We start from the raw sequence: 20673 nt of genomic DNA on the forward strand, positions 1-20673 counted from the left end.
GGTTGGTGAAAACACATTCTAAATGTGCCACAAATTGACACACAAGCTCCAGGGAAGTGTGGAAACAGATTACACTCTCAAAGACATAGGATGGCAAAAACAGAAGCAAATATCGAAAAGTGAGAACTTTCATACTTTCAGTACAGTACAAATGATCAGTAATAAATTGAATTTCAAACAGTTTTACATTTCATGAGATTTTGACTGAGGATGTATGCAAAAAATGTACGCAAAGATGATTTAAAAGACCTCACCATGGAGCAAAAGGAGAACAGAATGAACTTGTACCTGGATCCTTTAATTGCATCCAAAATGACAAAAAACAAAATAAGTAAATAAATGTGATAACAAGTGAAGTGTCAAGGATTTTTCAGTATGGCCCAAAATTAATTGCCAAACTGAGTAGGGTGACCATTAGGGTGATGACTTTTTCATTTTTTTTCTCAAAAATTATTTCCTGTAGCACAAATGGATGAACTTTTGCCTATTAATGACTAAAATGAGGTATATTCCATTGAAATATTGAAAAAGGTCACGCACAAACTATTTTTAAATTTTATGTATGCCATTTTACCATTTCATAAAATTGTATTAACAATATTTATATATAATATAATTCAGCAAACGGAGGTGTGCAATAATTTATTCACCAGAGAATTGAATGGAATATTCCAGAAAATCATAGAACGCCGTGCGCCATCCGGCCGGACTGAGACGTCACGGTGACATAATTACTCGGGAAGCTTCTGTACAGTACTAAAATTTTCTTCAGCTGTTTCGCAGTGTGGTATAAACTGCTATATAAGCAAGGTGTTCAAAGCGGGTAGTTGAGTTTTAATTAGATTAATTTGGTGTCAACATTATTATTGCCTTATTATAACTATTGCACAATGCGCAATTGCGCATTATCCAGAGTATATTATAAAGAAATCCTTGTATTATTTGGTGAGCTACATTGAATTATCTCGCTAATTATAATTGAGCATCTAATATATTATTAGTGTCTGTCTTTTTTTTATTTTCTATAATTCTTTTTTGTTTGTTTTTAAATAAAATATATGGAAACTCAACAACAGTTTCTTTAATTTGTTACGTATTTAATATTTACGTTAGGGCCTTTTCTACATAAGTTGCTGAGTAGAGACAACATGTCGTTCAAGAAGAGCTCTTCTAACATGGAGAAGAACAAGGAAACCTGGACAAAGAACTTAGTCCAGTTTCAAGCGCCATCAAGAAGAGGCAACGTGGCAATTTATGAAGCACCCTTGAGTGAACAGAGTCGCATGCCCCTGAAAAGCCACGTCATTGGACGCTTCAAATTTCTTGAATCCACTGCCAAAGAACGGAGAGAGAGGATCCGTCTAATTGCTGTGTAGCTTAAAGCCCTATGGAGCAAAACATTAAACTTCCCGCATGTGTCTGATCAAGTCATTTGTGCAAAACTAGCAAACCTTCTGAAAGACTATGAGCGATGCAGAAAGAAACAAAACTTTGATTCATTGAATGAACTGTTTGACGTGACCAAGGTGAAAGGCGAATGGATGTGCAAAGAGGAGGAGAACCTCTACAAACTGCAAATTGAGAGCAAGGGCCGGGTTGGTTATTCCAGTTGCAAACGTGCTAGTGCAAAGACCATCCACCCATCCAAGCAAAAGAAGGCAATGGAAGCGACTGTGTCAACCCTTACCAGCTCAGCGCCACCTGATTGTCCCGACAGTTACACAGCAGAGACAGTCCTTGGGAGGATGAAAATGAAGCATCAACGAGCACAAGGAAGCATAACCCAACAGACGTTGCAAGACGCCTTGTTACAAGCTCAAAGCTGTCGTCCAACGGAGCAGCAAAGGTGTGCCGTCAGCTTTCTGGTGAGGGCATTGAAATCCCAACCCCCATGTCAGTCAGTAATTCACAAGGCTATCTACACGAGAGCTGCTCAGATGAAGAAGCACTTGGTGAGTACGCTTCATCTGGAGAAGTGGAGCATACACTTTGACGGCAAACACTTTTGATGGCTTTGAATATCAGGCCGTGGTCTTCAAGAATAAAGCAAAGGAAATTAAGTTGTCTGTACTGAAATTGAAAGATGGGAAAGCTCAAACAATCGCAGAAGGACTCCAGGATGTGTTAGAGGAGTTCAACCTGTGGTGATCAACTGCAGCAAATGTTCGAAGAGAAAGGTCACCCCAAACCCAAGTTCATCAGTTGCCAGCACCATGTGCTGGATCGCGTTCTTCGCGTTGTCATGGACGATGAGCTCCATGGTTCGACTAAATCACCAAACATAGAATACTGCTTTGTGCAGGATTTGATGAGCAATTATGATAAATTGAAAGCAGCCTTCAGCAACGGTAAAACTGAGATTAAGGAAACAGGCGGCTAGAGAGACGACATGAAGTTTCTCTACCACCTCACTCGTGTCTTCCGTCACTTCACTTACAGGAATGAGATCCCCTTCGTGAAGTTTCAACAGATCCCAAACATCAGCAATGCACGATGGAACTCTCGTGCCATTCTAGCCCTTCTTGCGTTTATTCTGATGCCTGAAACCCGGAACAGGCTGCGTAAAATTTGTTCATTCATTTCCTACTCATGGACTGACCATTCGTTCAGCAGTCAATTGTTCCACGCTGAAGATTTTGATGAACTATCTGCAGTTCTGAATGACTACCCAACAGGTCTCAAATGCTTGAAAACCCACTGGAAAACAGATGAATATCCAATCAACATTGCCCGAAGCAATCAGTGCTGTGAGCATGCGATCAAAGTTATGCTAGATTTGCACGACTCCTGCCGCAACAAGGACAACCTCCCACTGAGATTCATCCAGTCCTATGACATTATCGTGAATAATTGACTTCCTTGTGTGTTTGATGACCCTATAATATATGTGACTAAAGCTTGTGTTCGATTTTATATCTGCTTACAGTGACTTCAAAAAATGGGCAAAAATACTCATAAATAAAATTTTTAAAATCATTTTGTGCGTGAGGTTTTTTTATCTAATCACCTTGAAAGTAAGATTTTATCTAATATTTAATGAAAGCTCATCAAATTATGGTACAGGGAAATGAGGTTGTAAAAAAGTCATCACCCTAGTGACCATATGTCTAGTTTCAGAATCGTGTCCCGGTCATCCTGTCGATATTATTAAAGCTACTATTTGTCCCGTTTTATAAAAGTCTAGGAGTTAGCTTGAAAACCAAGTATAAATTTGAGACATTTCAAGCTAAAAATAAAAGTTGTATTGTTTTGTGTGTTCTGTTATTTTTGGAGCAGTGAATAAGCATGACCAAGAAGCGTACATGCAGTTTCAATATGGACTTGCAACAAGGATGTCAATCCTGCATATTGACACAAACTTCAAAGACAAATCTCACATTGTATCTTATCAGATATGTGGGGTTAATTTTTCGGAGAGTTTTATGAATGGCTAATGAAGTATATGGCTGTTCTCATTCACTGCTCCTCTCGGACATTCCCCAACTTCAACATAGCACAAACATCAAATGCTGTTCAGAAGGGACCAGTTACACAGTGATAATAATAGTCCCTATTGACAATGAGAGATCATATTTCGTTTTATTGTATGTATCATTTATGAGATCCATACTTTAATAAATAATAATACGTTAATGATAACAATAATTTGATAATTAGGCCTAACTATGGGTAAACTGGCCTCCGTGGGATGTCCCAGTTTGGGGATAAAATATTATGGTTACCCTAAAACTGAGGAAACAACATTCAAAAAGTTATCATGGACTCAATGAATGACATCCAACACATTTAAACACACTTTTTGATGCAATGTTTTGGGTGAACATACACTCCCTTCATCAGACATTTATTTTAAGTTTGAATAATGTTAGTTATTAATCAATAAATGCTTATAAGAACTGTAAACTACAAGAGAAATAAAAATAACTCTTATTTCTACCTTATGATACTTTACCTTGTTCGAATTTACAATCTTCACTATTTGGGTGATTTTATCAGCAGGCTGAATGACAGTTCCCGACGGAGACATCATTTGCAACTGGAATGTCTACAAAGAAAAAAGAAACGCACATAAAAAACCTTATGTAAAGTTATTGTCATTGCAAACCCTTCTGCTTGGCATTCTCCTTGCCTGATTATTATTTTGACAATTTTTATGGTCAGGTTATGATGGAAACTAGTTTCTTATTTTGCATTCCTTTTCAACCACTTCAATGGCCAGGAAGATAATCCTCGGATGAAAACAAAAGGACAAATGCAAAGGAACATGTGACTGTTCTCTATTACAGCACTTGTTCATTTTTCTTTCTTATATTCATTTTTAAGTTGATGCTCAATAACGTTTGTTTACTATCTATGTTAAATTGCATAACGTTTGTGCACTTTGCAACATTGACGTCGCCATAGTAACAGAAATAAGTTGTCAGGGTGGCTACAAACAAGCAGAAATGAAATTCCCTGACTTTTCCAGGTTTTCCAGGACAAAATTTACATTTTCCCCTGACAATTACAACCTAAATTAAATCGATGTTTTTGCAAATGGAAATAATAAACTCATACAGATCCACGTATGGTTCTGTTAAGTACCAATATTATCTTCTATGAAATTGACTTAATTTCTCTATTCTCTACGATTTGAATTCAAACTTCAAAATAGTGAATTTGTAAAATTATTACAATTCACAAGCTAGGGAAGGATTACGGAATTTTGTCATACGCAGTAAGTTTAAAATAAAATACTTGATTATTTTTAAAGTTACGACTAAATGAGATATGAGTGAAGAGTGACTGATTAAGAAATACAATTTGTAATTTATCAATCTCCTTATACATTCTCGGTATTATATGTTGATATTTCCACTGAGGTTTGGAACTCTCTGCTTGCAAGAACCATGAGTGCGGACTCATTTTTCAATGCATAAAGCTACTTCTCTCTTCTCTGTAAAGCAAACAACCTAACTCTTGCATATAAGTAAAACAATTGAATCGAACAAAATAAAGTGTCATAGTTCCTTACATTATCAATGGGATTTCTGCTTCAGTACAGTATATCCAAATGAAGTACTGTGAAACTGACAACATGCAGTTATACCATTAATGCTGACAAAAATGGTATGTAAATATTAGAAATTTAACGCAAGGAATTTATAGAATTGCATTGTATAGGTACCTGATTTAGCTAACCACACATTAAAACAGGAACACTCTAATAATAAAAGCTTCTGAAAGTTCATATACGAGGGGCATCCTGAAAAAAGCTCCAATGGTATGCAGCACTAGTGGTCGGAGAGCGACACACACACATGCAGGCAGGAAGAAGTGCCATGTAGCTGTAATCTGGTACAGTTGCAATGCAGCCGTTTTAGGACAGTTCTAGTTTAAAGATTGCAGCTCTCACACAGTCTCCCACCGACTGCGATGTAGCCTACATTGCACGCTCAGAATTTGGCACAGAGCCACCAGCAATCGTGTGAGGTGTGCAGACCGGACGTCGCGAGTGATAGTATGATCAGACGATGGTGCAGACAATTCACGGATGGCCAATCGAATGTGCACAAACCCATACAGCTGAGTACACACGGGCCCTTTGCATCACTTCAGGTGAGAGATCTTGGACTACTCCCTGTACAGCCCTGGCCTTGAATGTACCGACTTTCATATCTTTAACTGAAGAGGTTTCTGGCAGGGCAAGGATTTGACCGCTACACTGCGGTAGAGATACTTCCAGTCTTTGCTGTCAGACACATATACCATGGGCATACAAAATTTAGTGCCATGCTACGACAAATGCCAGAACAACGGTGGTGATTATGCCAAACATTAGGTTAGGACTCTCTATTACTAATGCAACAAATTACATCTGATATTCTTGTTTTATTTATGCCTAATCAGTAGGGACCTCGATATTTTGTTATTTTTTTTCAAATTGGTGTATTTTCTTATTTTTTATTTTTTACTATACTGTGTCATTTTCCCCAAAATTCACAATTTCATTTTAGCGCATTTTCTGGCAAATATCTGAAATTATACCTTCATGGTGTTTTTAAACTACTGTTTCAAATTGTAAGTCACATGGCTTACGCCTCTTCGTGAGAGTTTGATATCTTGAAAGTTATTTTGGGAAAGTTATTTTCCATAACAATTTTTTAATTTTAAGGTAAGGATTTTAGATAATGGAATTTTCCTCGTATATACTGAAGGGTGCATAATGACCATAAGTGGCGACGCACCCAAAAAATTTAAATCAATCAATCTCACGTGACAGATACTGATATATTATGGCACCAAAAATTGGCATTATCTTTTACTTTTTTATCCTTACTCAGATATGACAATCTCTCACGAGTTTAAACAGACAGGACAGAGAGTGGCGTTAATTTCATTGCAATACTAGTGTTGCAGTAAATTTGAGGTTGGGAGCATGCACTTGCCAATTTTTATAACGTTCACCAATGCAATTTATGTTTCACTTTTTCGTGATAGTATTGAATATATATCCCGTTTGGTTGGATTCTTCTTGATATCTAAGAATAGTGCAATTTCATTGTAAACGTATGTTAACTTGTGCGAAACAAGTAATACATCAGGATGATGAAAGAAAACCTTTGTGAGCACTGCACATTAAATAAGGTGAAGTGAGCCAGAAGAGTAATAAATTACCAGCAGAATATTTGCAGTCTAAAGCTCTTCTTGTTTATGCATTCGATTTTTGTTGGATGTTGCAGTCCATGCAATTTCTGTCGCATGTTGTAGTGAGATACTTTGTCGGGTGGCGATATTCGACAAAAATCGTATGCATCAATGGAACCTATTTGTTTCCATGTTCCTTCAGTTTGTCCAACAAAATGCCTTACTATGACGTCTGACAACTATCGGACGGCGCAATCCGCTTTTATCCCCTCCATCTGTTGACAAGTCCCCTTACTACTCCCATATGGATAAGAAAAAATGATAATTCAATGCATTTTCCACTTAATATTTAGAGGCTTAACCTTTACTCCCCCCTGATGATACCATATGGTATTATCAGAGTACGGTCGTACTGGCCCGATGATACCATATAGTATCATGGAGCTGATTACAAAATGAATGTGCTTTTCGGACCTTTATACTCTTATGTTTGGGTGGAAACTCTGACACAGATCTGGAGCAAGCCTGGGAAATTCATATTGATGACCAACCTCCCCCCCTCTCAGCAATCTATGGCACATTTCCGAACAGAGTTTCACATTTTCGTTCATTATTCAACTTGTATGGCACCCACGAACATGAAACATGTTTCAATCTCTTTGGAAACGTCCATTCCTTGAAGAGAATACTAAGGTTTGAGCCTTCTCCCCAAAATAGTGGGAGAAGAGGGGGCAAACTCCAGATTTTTATGTTGTTTCCTTTCATTGAAATTTGGTGGTCGCTCCCCCAAACCCCCCTTCCTCGGTTCGGCTTTCTGAATTGTACACGTATGCATGCTCTGATGTTCTAGCTGCAAAACAAAAATTATCCGAAGTAGATTGCTCCCATAGTGCCAGAGTTATAACTATTTTCCTCCAAAAATGCAAATTAACTATTTTTCGTTAAAAAAAATCACATTTTGGCTTATTATTCAACTTGTATGGCACCCAAAAACATGAAACATTTTTCATTCTCTTTGGAAACGTCCATTCTTTGAAGGAAATACTAAGGTTTGCAAATTCTCCACAAAGTAGCAGGAGAAGAGGGGGCAAACTCCAGATTTTTGTTTTTTCTTTCATTGAAATTCGGGGGTGCACCCCCAAGCCCCTCTTCCTCGCTCCGGCGTTCTGAACTGTACACGGTTGCATGCTCTGATGTTCTAGCTGCAAAACGAAACTTATCCGAAGTAGATTGCTTCATAGTGCCCGAGTTATAACAATTTACCTCCAAAAATGCAAATCACAGATTTTTCGTAAAAAAAATCACATTTTGGCTTATTATTCAACTTGTATGGCACACAAGAACATGAAACATGTTTCATTCTCTTGAGAAATGTCCATTCTTTAAAAAGAATACTAAAGTTTGCGCCTTCTCCCAAAATAGTGGCAGAAGAGGGGACAAACTCCAGATTTTTATGTTCCTTTCCATTGAAATTCATGGGTCGCGCCCCCAAAAACCCTCTTCCTCGGTTCGGCGTTCTGAATTGTACACGGTTGCATGCTCTGATGCTCTAGCTGCAAAAGAAAACTTATCCGAAGTAGATTGCTCCCATAGTGCCAGAGTTTTAACAATTTTCTGAGCAATATGCAAATTACCTATTTTTCGTAAAAAACAGGACAGAGTTTGACATTTTGGCTTATTATTCAACTTGTATGGCACACAAGAACATGAAACATATTTCATTCTCTTGAGAAATGTCCATTCTTTGAAAAGAATACTAAAGTTCGCGCCTTCTCCCCAACATAGCGGGAGAAGAGGGGGCAAACTCCAGAGTTTTATGTTTTTTCCATTGAAATTCGGGGGACTTGTCCCCAAGCCCCCCCTTCCTCGGTCCGGTGTTCTAAATTGTACACGGTTGCATGCGCTGATATTTTAGCTGCAAAACAAAAGTTATCCGAAGTAAATTGCTTCCATAGTGCTCGAGTTATAACAATATTCTTCCCAAGAGTGTTTGAATTTAAAATTCCCGCTGAGAAGCCCGGGCGAGAGAAATCTCTCCCTCTCTCCTCCTCCTGCCATACTGGTTTCTGGTGGCGTGGTTGTGTTGCGCATAAAAGGGGCCTAAAAGTTGAGGCCGAAACTTACGAACGAGATTTCCTGTTCCCGTGCAGAGTTCCATAAAGATATCTTTAAATAAATAAATAATAAAAAAAGAAAAATTCAATGAAGACGAAATTCCCTGACATTTCCCTGACTTTTTTTGACACCTCAAATTCCCTGACTTTTCCCGGTTTTCCAGGTTTTCCAGGTCTGTCGCCACCCTGGTTGTGGAAGATTGTAATAAAGTTTCTCTCAAAACAAGATTTGCTACGTTTTCTTTTCTTAAAATATCCACGTACAGTAACTTTAAATGTAGGTACTGTGTATCATTAGCCCAATGAAGTTTAGCTTCAACTTTGCAAACCTGAAAATTATTCTCGAGTCATAACAGTACATGCACGTAACAGTAATCATGGATGTTACAGCACAAACACTCATGGTCATGAGACTGAGAGCCAACCAATACTCCAAATGTAACAGAAGTCACTTAGTGCCATGACCTAGCTGTACAGTGCGTATGATGTAATAGCCTGCAGAAATCTTTGACGAGAGCCTTCACAAGCTTGTTTCACAGTACTGCAAGTATTTTTAACAACAACCCCAACTTACATAAACTCGCAGTTACGTAATAAATCTCGAAAATTACAACTACTAGTGCGTATGAACATGTTTGCGGCTTTGACATCCATTGCAGTATGCAACTACATAGTGCAATGGATGTTAGTTTGGTGTGTATATTCTCTCATATATTTGTCATACTTTTATAGTTCATATCTGAGTAAATACTGTTGCATGATGTTTCATTTATAAAATAATACTGTGTAAATAATGTACATACATATAATAATAATAATAATAATAAATATTGCAGTTTCTTACGAAGTTACACTTAAGCAAAATATACAAATTCGACTTAAGTAAAGGTTTACAGAATGCATTACTTGTGTAACACGGGCAGTTACTGTAGTTGCATATGGAGCAAGGGTTATGACCGTAACAAATTTGTAAAGATGTGTGTGCCTTTTACTTTCTTTAAGTCTAAGGGAATATACTTTCTGAACAGCTTGATGCACAAACTGACATACAGCCACCTTTTGGGACATTTGATGGGGAATTCTGCATGAGTTTGTTAAAAATTGTACGTACGTTGGGCATTATAACAACACTAATAACTAGGAAACGCCTTTAAAGGTGAAGCATCTTTCCAAAAATATAGCTGTTTCATACCGATCGTTTGAGATATGTATTTTAGGACATGAAATCAAGTAAAACGAACACACTTTGTTGCAGATTTTCAGGACATTAGCACATTTATCCACTCTTTTATGCTTCTGCACCTTCCTTTTCTTTCATGTTTTATTAAAAAATTACACACAAGAATAAATGATTTTCATTGTCTTCAGTAGCTACATAAAATCCTATAGTCTCATTTTGTAGAGTAGAACGAGGGCTATAAAATGGTATAATGCGATGCCCCAATAGTTCTAAAGATAATGTTCATTCAGTTCCACCAGGCTTCCAGACACTATACAGGCTGCATTCTAGCAGCAAAATAACCAAATTAAGGTACTGTATTTCTTACGGAAAATTAAAATGTTCACTACTCATTGTTATCCGATTCCTGTGAATTACACAGTCATATTACGGAGGACGTTGCAAGATTTGAAATTTCCTAAAACTCCCTTAGCCTGTATTAAGGTTAGTAGTGGCAGGGGAAATAAAAGACCTACAACAGAAGTAGTTTGTTTGACACAGGCTCCATGAAACAAAATATCTGACACAGTACAGTATCATACAAAAAATCTGTTTTTAGTGCACTCTTAATTTACTGTACTGTGCTTAAGGCACACTGTTTCAATGAACATATATGTTTTTATAAGCACTGTACCATACCTATGATGCTAGCAATGATAATTTTACATGAACATTTCATTTTTTAGGTCCACGAAAACTGAAGTTGCAGTTTCACCATAAACAAAATGTGTAATCTATTCGGGCCTGAACTAGTGATTTAAGTACACTATAGCTGAATGTTGACTACACCCTATGTTCACTGTTCATCCATACGAACCCATGTACAATTCGAAATTCCATTTGACACTACACTAACATGATTTCCCTCTTCTCTTGTTCCTCCTATTTGTTGAAAAAAACTGTCCTCGGTCCTTTAGACATCTCCAAAAATTATAATGCAAGAAAGAACTTAACAATAACCTGTAAGCTCTAAAAAGTACCTAAAATTCACAATAAAAATAATGTTTTCTGTTTCTATCTACGGTTAAACACACTACAGGGTGTACATAAAGTCCCGGTGCCATTACAAAAAAAAAATACTACGACATGCTTGAACAGTACCTCCTTCCTCAGTTGGAGAAATACCAGCCAACAATAATTTTTCAACAAGATTGGTACAAGGATGTTCGAGGTCTCTTGATAGCCTGGCAGGTGGATAAGCCTTCCCTGGCCACGACGCTCTCCTGATATCACACCCTTGGATTGTGTCTATCGCACTCCTGTTCCAGATGTTGCTACTCTTTGAAGAAGAATAACGGAGAGTACCTTACTGTTACTAGTGATGCTGGGGCGTGTATGGGCAGAAGTGTACTACTGCCTTGATGTTCTGAGAGCAACAGGAGGGGCGTACATTGAGGTGTATGGCATATAAACGTGGACAGTTGTAGCTCATTTTGCAATCAACAGCATTGTCCTATTGCATGTAGTTTCCGAGTTATGGTTTTTTTGCAATGGTACCAAGACTTTATGAACACACTGTATATAATTTAGCTTCATCTTCAGGCCATCATCTTGCACAACTTCTAAATCTCCTTATGACAATTACTATAAAAATTATCATTCTCTCTTTTACCATCAATTTTGCGAAACAGTGAATACAATCCAAGAATCACACTAATTAAATGCAAAGTACTTACTTTAGGCACAGCAGCTTGAAACAAAAACTCAGTCATTGGCACAACAGTTTCATTTAAAGCTGTCACTGTAATCATTACAGTGTTAGGGTTATCCAGAGGCCGGTCAAAGGAGAAGCTAATTCTCAGTCCATTCTTTTCATATGCAGTTAGATTTGGTAGATCTGTGATTAAAGAAATGAAAAAGAAACTGTATGTACATACTCAAAATGTTAATATATAATAATGTGCAGTCATGTCGAATTATTACAAATAATAAAATGAGATTGCATTTAAAATTTTTTTTTTCCTTAATAGTAGGGATGGGACCAATTTAATAAGTTCTCTATCGGTATCGGCATATTGGTGTATTGGTTTATCGGTACAATTACTGATTATTTTACCGATCCGATCTATCGATTATTATCTGATAATTTAGTGCAAAATTCTGCCATTTTCTTGTAATTTTTATGGATAATTTCCATGCTCTACTTTCTAAAAAAGTAAATGTCTAAATACGCAAATTCTTTTTCACTGCAGTCACCTTGAAACACACATTTATTACGGAGGTCAATGAACCTTTCAGGTTCTTCAAGGATCATTTCTAATTTTATATCGGATCGGTAGAATATCAGTTATCGGTAAATTTTATATTGTTACTTTATCGGTATCGGATAAAATTTCATATTGGCCCATGCCTACTTAGTACTGACATTTTATTGCACTTTCCTGGGATTTTCTGAAACCAGAAAAAAATCAGGGTGTACACATACACAAAGTAATACATTGCTAGTTAATACGAACTAAAAATAATAATCTATACACTTTTGCTTAGTCTAGGGGTTCCCAAACTTTTTCGTTTCATGGTGCCCTTAGTGTATCACTAACACTTGTAATGCTCAATTAGTGTGGTTAGGTTGATTGCCTTAAGTTAAAAAACAAACACATATTTGGATTGATACGATTATCCGGCATCCCTGTAAGCCAGCCATGGTGCTTCAGAGTGCCACGGTGTATACTTTGGGAACCACTGGCTTAGTCCAACTTTATTTAAGCTATTTTACATCATTTTTCTACATCTTGGGTTGATTCGCGGTGATCAGGATGAATAATTAACATATCACTTGAATGATGGGAAAAATACAACAAAACTATCCATGCTTTGGCCAGGATTCAAACCTGGGACTTCTAGGATGTTACACTTACAACTTTCCCTACAGGCAAGCAGTTTTTGCTTCGTGTAATCTGCAATGACAACTCCAATCTAGAAAATGAGTACCAGACCAGAAAGTGACCAGAGTTCTGAGTGGATGATAATGCCTTTCTACACACAACCACGATAAATACTACGGATACCAATAAAGTACCGATATAAAATTTACCGATACCGATATTAAATTCCAAATGGTCCTTGAAGAACCTGAATGGATCATTGACCTCGTTAATAGATGTGGGTTACCAAGTGACTGCAATGCAGAAGAAGCAGCATATTTAGACATTTACTTTTAACAAAAGTAGGGAATGGAGGCCGTATATATATCCATAAAAATTATAACAAAATGGCAGAATATTGCATTAAATTAGAAGGTATTGATAGACATATTAGATCGGTAAAATAATCTGTAATCTTACCTATAAAACAATATGTCTATATTGCCCGATACTGATTAATCTGACCCATCCTTACCACATAGTCCTCTGCCAGGAACAGCCTGACAAGCAGCTTTTTATTGAGTTCACACACAGTCAGTATGTATGTCACGTTGAATCACTGCTATTTTTTGGCTTTTGAGACTGAATTCAGCTACTTTTTATTTTCAGTAGATCCCCACTCTCCTCACCAAAATTTTGGGGTTTACAACAGGATTTGAACCTGGGACCCTCTGCACCAAAGGCAAGACTATACATGAGCCCACTCGCACCAAGACTACAATTCAGAAACTGGCACGGAGCCTTCTTTCCCATCCTTCATATAGTCTGGAGCTTGCTCTAAACAAACCATGCTGAAGGAGTTCAAAAAGTGATATGACTTGTTCAGAAATGGGTATGTACTACTGCCAAAGGATTGGAATCTTCATACTTCCAGATGAATGGTACAGGTGCGCTGCCAAACCAGGGGATTATTTTGAGCAGTAAGAATGTCAATTTTGGTGGGTGCATCACAATTTTTAATATTGTACTTCCAAATCATAATTAATATTTGTACAAACCTTATATTAGTCAACAGAAAATTATTTATTATCCCTACAGAAGCAGAAACTTCTCATCAGTGGGTGTATACATGATTAAATCATGGATCTGATTATACAACTTCCACTATGGCCGTGAATAGTGTGTAAAGTCTTACATCCTTCATGTGTCTTGTTGGCATGATGCACTACATTTTGTTACACCAAAGACTCCTTTATCCAAATTTGATGGGATGAAATCCATTTTGGATGAAGGAAATTTAAGATAATCCAGAACAGAACAATCGCATCCATTGCATGTACCGTCATGACAGGAGCATGACAACTCTGTAATACAGTTATGGCCACCAGAGAAGATCATTTGGCCAACACACAGTAGCCACTAAAACTGGTAATATTAAAGTTATAATGTAGTTTACTATTGTACAGATATAACAATTTTTAAACATCTCCAATACTGATGTGCCATACTGAATACTGTTATTCATAGAATTACAGTGCATATATTACGTGTACAACATTGTACAATTGCTTGTGTATATTATACTTCGTTAAAGTGAGCCATGGCAGCTCAGTCATCAGGGCATCTGACTACCATGCGAGAGACCCAAGTTCAATCCCTTGCGGGGGAGCCTGTTCAAGCGGTTTCAGTGCCAACCCAGCATCGTATAAAGTGGGTACCTGGAGGAAACTCTGAGGGGTAAAGACAGCCAGGAGCATGGTGCTGATCACATCACCCCCAACTTCGGCCGTGATCAAGCAAGTGTGGGGCCCTAAATCCAAATCCCCTTCATGCATGGTCCAAAGCACAGGGGAGCACATTACTTTTTTTTTACTTTTATACTTAGTTTAAAGTGATTTGGTGTATTTTTAAAATTTGCTACAAATCAGAAAAACTGTATTTAGAGATAAAAAAGTTTGTGTAGTAAATTTTAAGTGAAAAAAAATATATACTTACTGTTTTCTACCAACTGATTATCAAGTAAACCATCCATAAAATCTGAGGTTTGATTAGAAGTGAATATGTTGTTGTTTTGGACCTGTACGGGATATTGACTTGTAGTGTTTAAATCTGTACCACCTGAAAAAAATACATAGTATTAATATATTGATCATTAAGTTCATAGAGGTATGCACATTTAGATTTTAACGGAAACATGAAATGTGAAATAACATGCTGTAATGTTAATTTAATTTTTAACATTTCTGAAAAGTGTGAGGTGCATTTTCCTATCTTGTTTTGTCATGAAATGATGCGAAATAAACTCTCAAACATGAAATTTAGAGTAATTTATCAACATGACACCTTCTGTCTGGATTATCCTGTAAGTTATGCAATTCACGGAAAATTGTAAATTCTGCTGTAAATATTTGAGAAGTAAAAATGGATGGTTTTATACATGAAAAACTGAATATTTACTGCTTTTGAACCCAAAATTGACTCTGTTCTTGTACCGCAATTTTGCTTTTTATTTACCAAAAATATGTGCCTCTATTAACCTTTTGCCACCCAAGGCCTTTTTCACAAATAAGCCTCTATTGCCCGAGCCGATTTTGAGTAAAATGCAGAGTTTCAATTAAATGAGTGTAGATCGGAGGCTAATTGCCCTAGAGAGATGAGTGATATACCGTTGTATGCGGAATGAACCAGAGATTCAGACTATATGAAATTTTTGAAAATTTGGCGTATATGTGGTGGAAGGGAGGGGGCTAACTCTCAAAATTTCGGAAAAAAAAATTTGGTTCCCCCACCCTCCCCCCAAGAAAAAAGTACATGACAGTGTCGACATGCACATGGAAATGATCGCTGACATGTAAGGAACACAAAAATATTTGCATTATCATCATATGACCAATGTAACTTGAGTTGTACACCCAAAAGGAATGGTCGGCACGCCACTGATTCAAGCTTCAAAATGCAGCGGTACCTTGAAATGACTATAGCTCAGAAACTAAATGCCCTAGAGATATGAAAGATATACCGTTGTACGCAGAATGAATCACAGATTTAGACGATATATAATTTATGCACATTCGGCGTATATATGGAGGGGGAAAGGGGGGAAATCCCCTGAAAATACTTTTTTTTTTTAAAAAATGGGGTTTTGCCCTCCCCACCCCCTGCAAAAAAGGATATGAAAAGTTCAAAATGCACATAGAAATTATCGGTGGCATGTAAGAAACAGAAAAATATTTGCATCATTGTCGTATGACCAATGTAACTTGAGTTGTACCCCCAAAAGGAATGGTCGGCACGCCACTGATTCAAGCTTCAAAATGCAGCGGTACCTTGAAATGACTATAGCTCAGAAACTAAATGCCCTAGAGATATGAAAGATATACCGTTGTAAGCAGAATGAATCACAGATTCAGACGATATATAATTTATGCACATTCGGCGTACATATGGAGGGGGAAAGGGGGAAATCCCCTCAAAAATTCTTTTCTTAAAAAATGGTGTTTCCCCCACCCCGAAAAAATGTCAAAATGCACAAAATGCAAAATTTAGGCAAATTTGGTGTATATATGGAGGGGGAAGGGAGAAAACCCCCAAAAATTATTTTAATAAATTGTCACTTCACCCAAAAAATGTCTTCGCACTTGGGCACAAAACGACACCTACGCACAACATTCACGGACGAAAAGCTAGAACGTAGTGACAAATGAGCGCCAATTCTTGCAGCTGCTTGAAATTCTATATTTAGACAATGCTGGGTAACCCCTGTTGCCACTTGTGCTAAAAAAAAACAAAGGTTTCCTTCAGCGTGCTTCGAAATTCCATTATCACAACGCAGATTCAACAACCAGTCTTCCTCCCCCCCCCTGCTTGCGCCCTCATGGAAAACTTTCATTTTGACATCGGATACTGATAAACAAGCTTCCTTCGAATGCACTTAGCAGGAGGGAGTGAAAAGCATTGCTTTAGAACAACAAAGCCGGTCTTTCTTTGTCGGCAAAAAATTGACCTTGAAAAGAGACGCAAAAGAGAAGTCTCTTTTCCCGCCTTTCCCCCTCCATTTTCATGAAGACAAAAAAAATGCAAAAAACCATTTCTGTTAAATACATGTGTTAGGAACAATATAAAAAAATAAAATCGAAATTCTAACCAAAATTAGAAAAGTTATAACGTAAAAACTACGACCTTGACACAGCATCTCGATCGAGACGCTTGGTCCCCTGAGGGTTACTTTTGGGTATCTCGTTCGAGATACTTGGGCAGCAAAAGGTTAATTCATAACTAAATTGACTGTGGGTTTCCATAAATTAATGACTGCTTTGTTTTCCATTACACAAGATGCTGTGTTTGAGAGATTTCATGCCAAAGTGATAAAGAGCCATAAGTCTAGACAGAGAGAACCAATCAATGACAAGGTTTCACATCATAGCAGCACAACAGGCCATACACAAGCATGTACCAGACTGGTGATGTGATAGAAAGTACATCTTATCAACACAAACAGGAATATTATTCTTAGTTGCGAGTCACATATTTTCAAGTCTTAACACATTAACCCTTCGTGGATTGTGTGAAAAAAGTTAAGTCGATGGTTGAGCATGGTCTGAGAGACTGGGATTTAAAAATATGCCAAGTTAATGGTCTGAAATGGCAAATCTTCAATTATTATGATTAGATCTTTTCTTTCAACAATTGAAAGTCTATAAAACTATAAAAATTGAAATTCTATAAAATTATAAAAAGGTACTCTTCGTTAACCGGGCATGGACCGGCATATCAGATTTTCAGTAAAAACTAGGTACGTCTATAGTCAAGCATGGACTCAACAAGGGGCTTCAACGAACGCTACCTAGTGGCTCGAAAATTTTACTTACACAGAAAACAAAATCGTGGAGTAAAAGAGGAAGTTAGAGACTCAGCTAGACAGAGGGAGGGTGTTGACAAAACAATTATTGATAAATAACAGCATTAAAATCACACACCCAGAACGAGAGACTGTGAGCGACAAACGCAGGGTTAAACATGCCTTTTTAGGGTAACGTATATCCAAACCCCATTAAAAATCTTAAGTAATTCCTCACCGCCATTCCAGACCAGCAGTGAGTAATTTACTCTTATATTGTTGTGACCACTTCAGTTGCAAAATTTAAATAAATGCAGTTATGTGTAACATAAGTACTCACCTAACAAATCCAGAAGATCTTGATTGTTACTAGTGACTGGCTTACTTTGATTTATTGATTGACTTATGGGACTTTCGCTCACATCGGATCCTCCTAGGAGAACAAGTAGTGCATTCTGTGGGAAGAAGGAAAGAAGATATGAACAAGGAATTCCAGTCATGTACTTACCACACAATAGTGCAGCGGAACCGATACGGATACCACTGCCAATATTCTTAGTGTTACTGATACCTGAAAACTGTAACAATTCAAAGAAGTTCAGAATATGAATTTTCATTTGGAACTAAATCATTATTCGGTGTGCGTTTATTTCAATATACAAGGTGCATTCAATAAATAACCAGAAAAGTAGTATAAAAAAATCTAAAATACGACCGTGATTGTTATATGTTCGTTTGTTATTTTGTGAAGGCATCTGTAAGCTATTCATAGCTGGAGCTGGCACGCCTTCCTTGAGCACCGGACACTAGGAAACAGTTTCACAAACTGGCGACACCCTTACAGGAGTGCTCCAAGCTTAAGCAGCTAAGTGTCGTGAGATTTTTGTTGAGTGAAGGTGTGAAACCGATAGAAATTCATCCCCACATGACAATTCAGTACTGTGACAACTGTATGAGTTGATCACAGGTGTTCGAGTGGGCTGAGAAATTCAAGCAGTGTTGAAGATTCTCCACGTCCAGGTCGCTCTGCACTGCGTGCCGAACAGAATACCGGAAAGGTCACGTTAACTTTGTTTTGGGACCATTGAACATTACATGCCCAGAGGTTATGATGTAAACAGTGCCACCTTTTGCGCGAAAAACTGAAACCAGCCATTCTGCAGACGATGGGGGTCTGGTGTCCACTGGTGTGCTTTTGCTCCATGACAATGCGAGACCACACACTGCCAATGTCACATTGTCTACCATTGAGGACCTAAAGTTTGAGTGCTTACCCCACCCTCCATATTCGCCTGATCTCACACCTTTCAATTTCCATACCTCTGGCCCACTGAAAGATGCACTAAGTGGACAGAGGTTCCAGAATGACGAAGAAGTCCGGTCGGCAGTGCATGAGTGGTTACGCATGCATCCAAAAGAATTTTTTCCTGTGGAATCAGTGGTCTTATCAAGCACTGGAGTAGGTGCATTGAACTAGGGTGCACTATGTTGAAACATAGCACTGTAGTCTTTTGGTGCTTGTAACATATTTCCGTTTACAGCATATTTCCAGTTATATATTGAATGAGCCTTGTAATTGGAATGGACAATGCTACTGAAAAAACAAATCCCCATTGTAGAAGACAGTATGATGTTCCACATACTTCAAGTGAAAATGGTTTATCAAGTCTATTATAAGCTACATAAGATCGTTTAAAAAATATGATGAGTAAGCATTTACAGAACACCATGTATTCCTTATGGAGATGCAAATTCAAGTTATGGCTCATCAAGTGGAAATTTTGACTATTTACATCACAAACTAAATCATCAACTTGTCCTCTTTCCATTCAAGGGTCTTTCTACAACATTGGCCAAGAGAGCAAGTAAAATAACACTCCCATGAGCGCAATTTCAAGTTTCTAACCCTCGTACAACCATCTAGTGTACACACTTCTTCTCCAGCTTGCGCACAGAAAGCTTGCTGAGCGAGGGGCACTTTAGGGTCTTTCTAGAAATACTGGACACTAAAACTGTTTCTCGTGGCCTTAAAATATTCACAACTGCACATGAGATAATCACAAAATTTATTTCCTCACAAAATGGTGTTAAAAATAATGAAACCGAATATTTACATTCATCGAAAGTGTAGTGTGACATTTTTGCAGACAGCAAGATGCTTGGAGAATGGAACAGTATCGACCGGTGTCTGTTAATTAAATTTATACATTGGTATCTGTATAGGCTAAGCCCTATTATATACAGCGTGTGCTTGGAGGTTGCAAATATTAAAAATGTTTGTAGACATGGATTTCGTTAGGGAAGACATAACACATATACAGCAGTCAACAGGAAGAACTATTGAACAAAAATGGGTTGAGAAAAGTATACAGGGTGATTGGTAATTCGACCTATTCCTGGAAAGGGGTAATACTAAAGCACATTTGCAACAAATCTGATCCTATGCACCGGGGGTCGGAAATCAATGGGTTTCGAATTATTGCAGTTTGTAGTCTTTCGTGACAATTCCGACTTGCGACCAAAAAACTACTAATTGTGAAAAAACTACTACATCCTGGGCACTTAATTGACACGTTGCTAACAGCTGACGAACGAGTGACTACTGGGAAAAAAATTCATGCCCAAAATTCCCATACCCATAGAAAGAAACAGTCACTGGAGTACACATCAAGAAGAAATTTGGAAATTATTGTTTAAATCGAAGAGGATTACTAAAAAAAAAAATGGTAACACAACGTAAAAATTACGGAAAAAACTTGAATAAAAAGCACAGAGCTAGTAGCGGATTTTAGTTTCTTTTCATTTCCGTGAGTCTTCGGGAATCTGCAGGAATATTTGGGGATACAACCCAGGTGCACTCTCTCCCTTCGGACGTCTCGTTGTTAAGTAAACGCTCACAACAGCTTGTAATGACCTGGACATTACATTGTAATTCTTTCTTATTTAGTTAAAATATTGTAAATACGGAGAAACTAGTACTCACTTTTATCCGCGAAGCTGTTTTTTCTTCTTTTTCGATTAATTTCAGTGGCCACTGCCACCATCCTCGTTGGAACTTGCTGTGCAGTTTCT

The 20673-nt window shown here is 37.6% G+C and overlaps 1 protein-coding gene across 4 annotated transcripts in view; it reads right to left on the bottom strand.

Annotated features, from left to right (window-relative positions):
* The window catches only part of AP-1gamma (adaptor protein complex 1, gamma subunit), a 101690-nt gene that overhangs the window by 8060 nt on the left and 72957 nt on the right, over positions 1–20673 (bottom strand). For all 4 annotated transcript variants that reach the window (XM_083144154.1, XM_083144153.1, XM_083144156.1 and 1 more), the window contains 4 exons: positions 17942–18056; positions 14760–14882; positions 11637–11797; positions 3953–4045 (listed from right to left, as the gene is read on the bottom strand). In XM_083144154.1, the coding sequence (XP_083000280.1) occupies positions 3953–4045; positions 11637–11797; positions 14760–14882; positions 17942–18056 (492 nt within the window). The remainder of the gene's footprint in view (positions 1–3952; positions 4046–11636; positions 11798–14759; positions 14883–17941; positions 18057–20673) is intronic.

Source organism: Lepisma saccharinum, chromosome 22 (genome assembly GCF_977018435.1).
Source record: "Lepisma saccharinum chromosome 22, izLepSacc3.1, whole genome shotgun sequence".
Lineage (NCBI taxonomy): Eukaryota > Metazoa > Arthropoda > Insecta > Zygentoma > Lepismatidae > Lepisma > Lepisma saccharinum.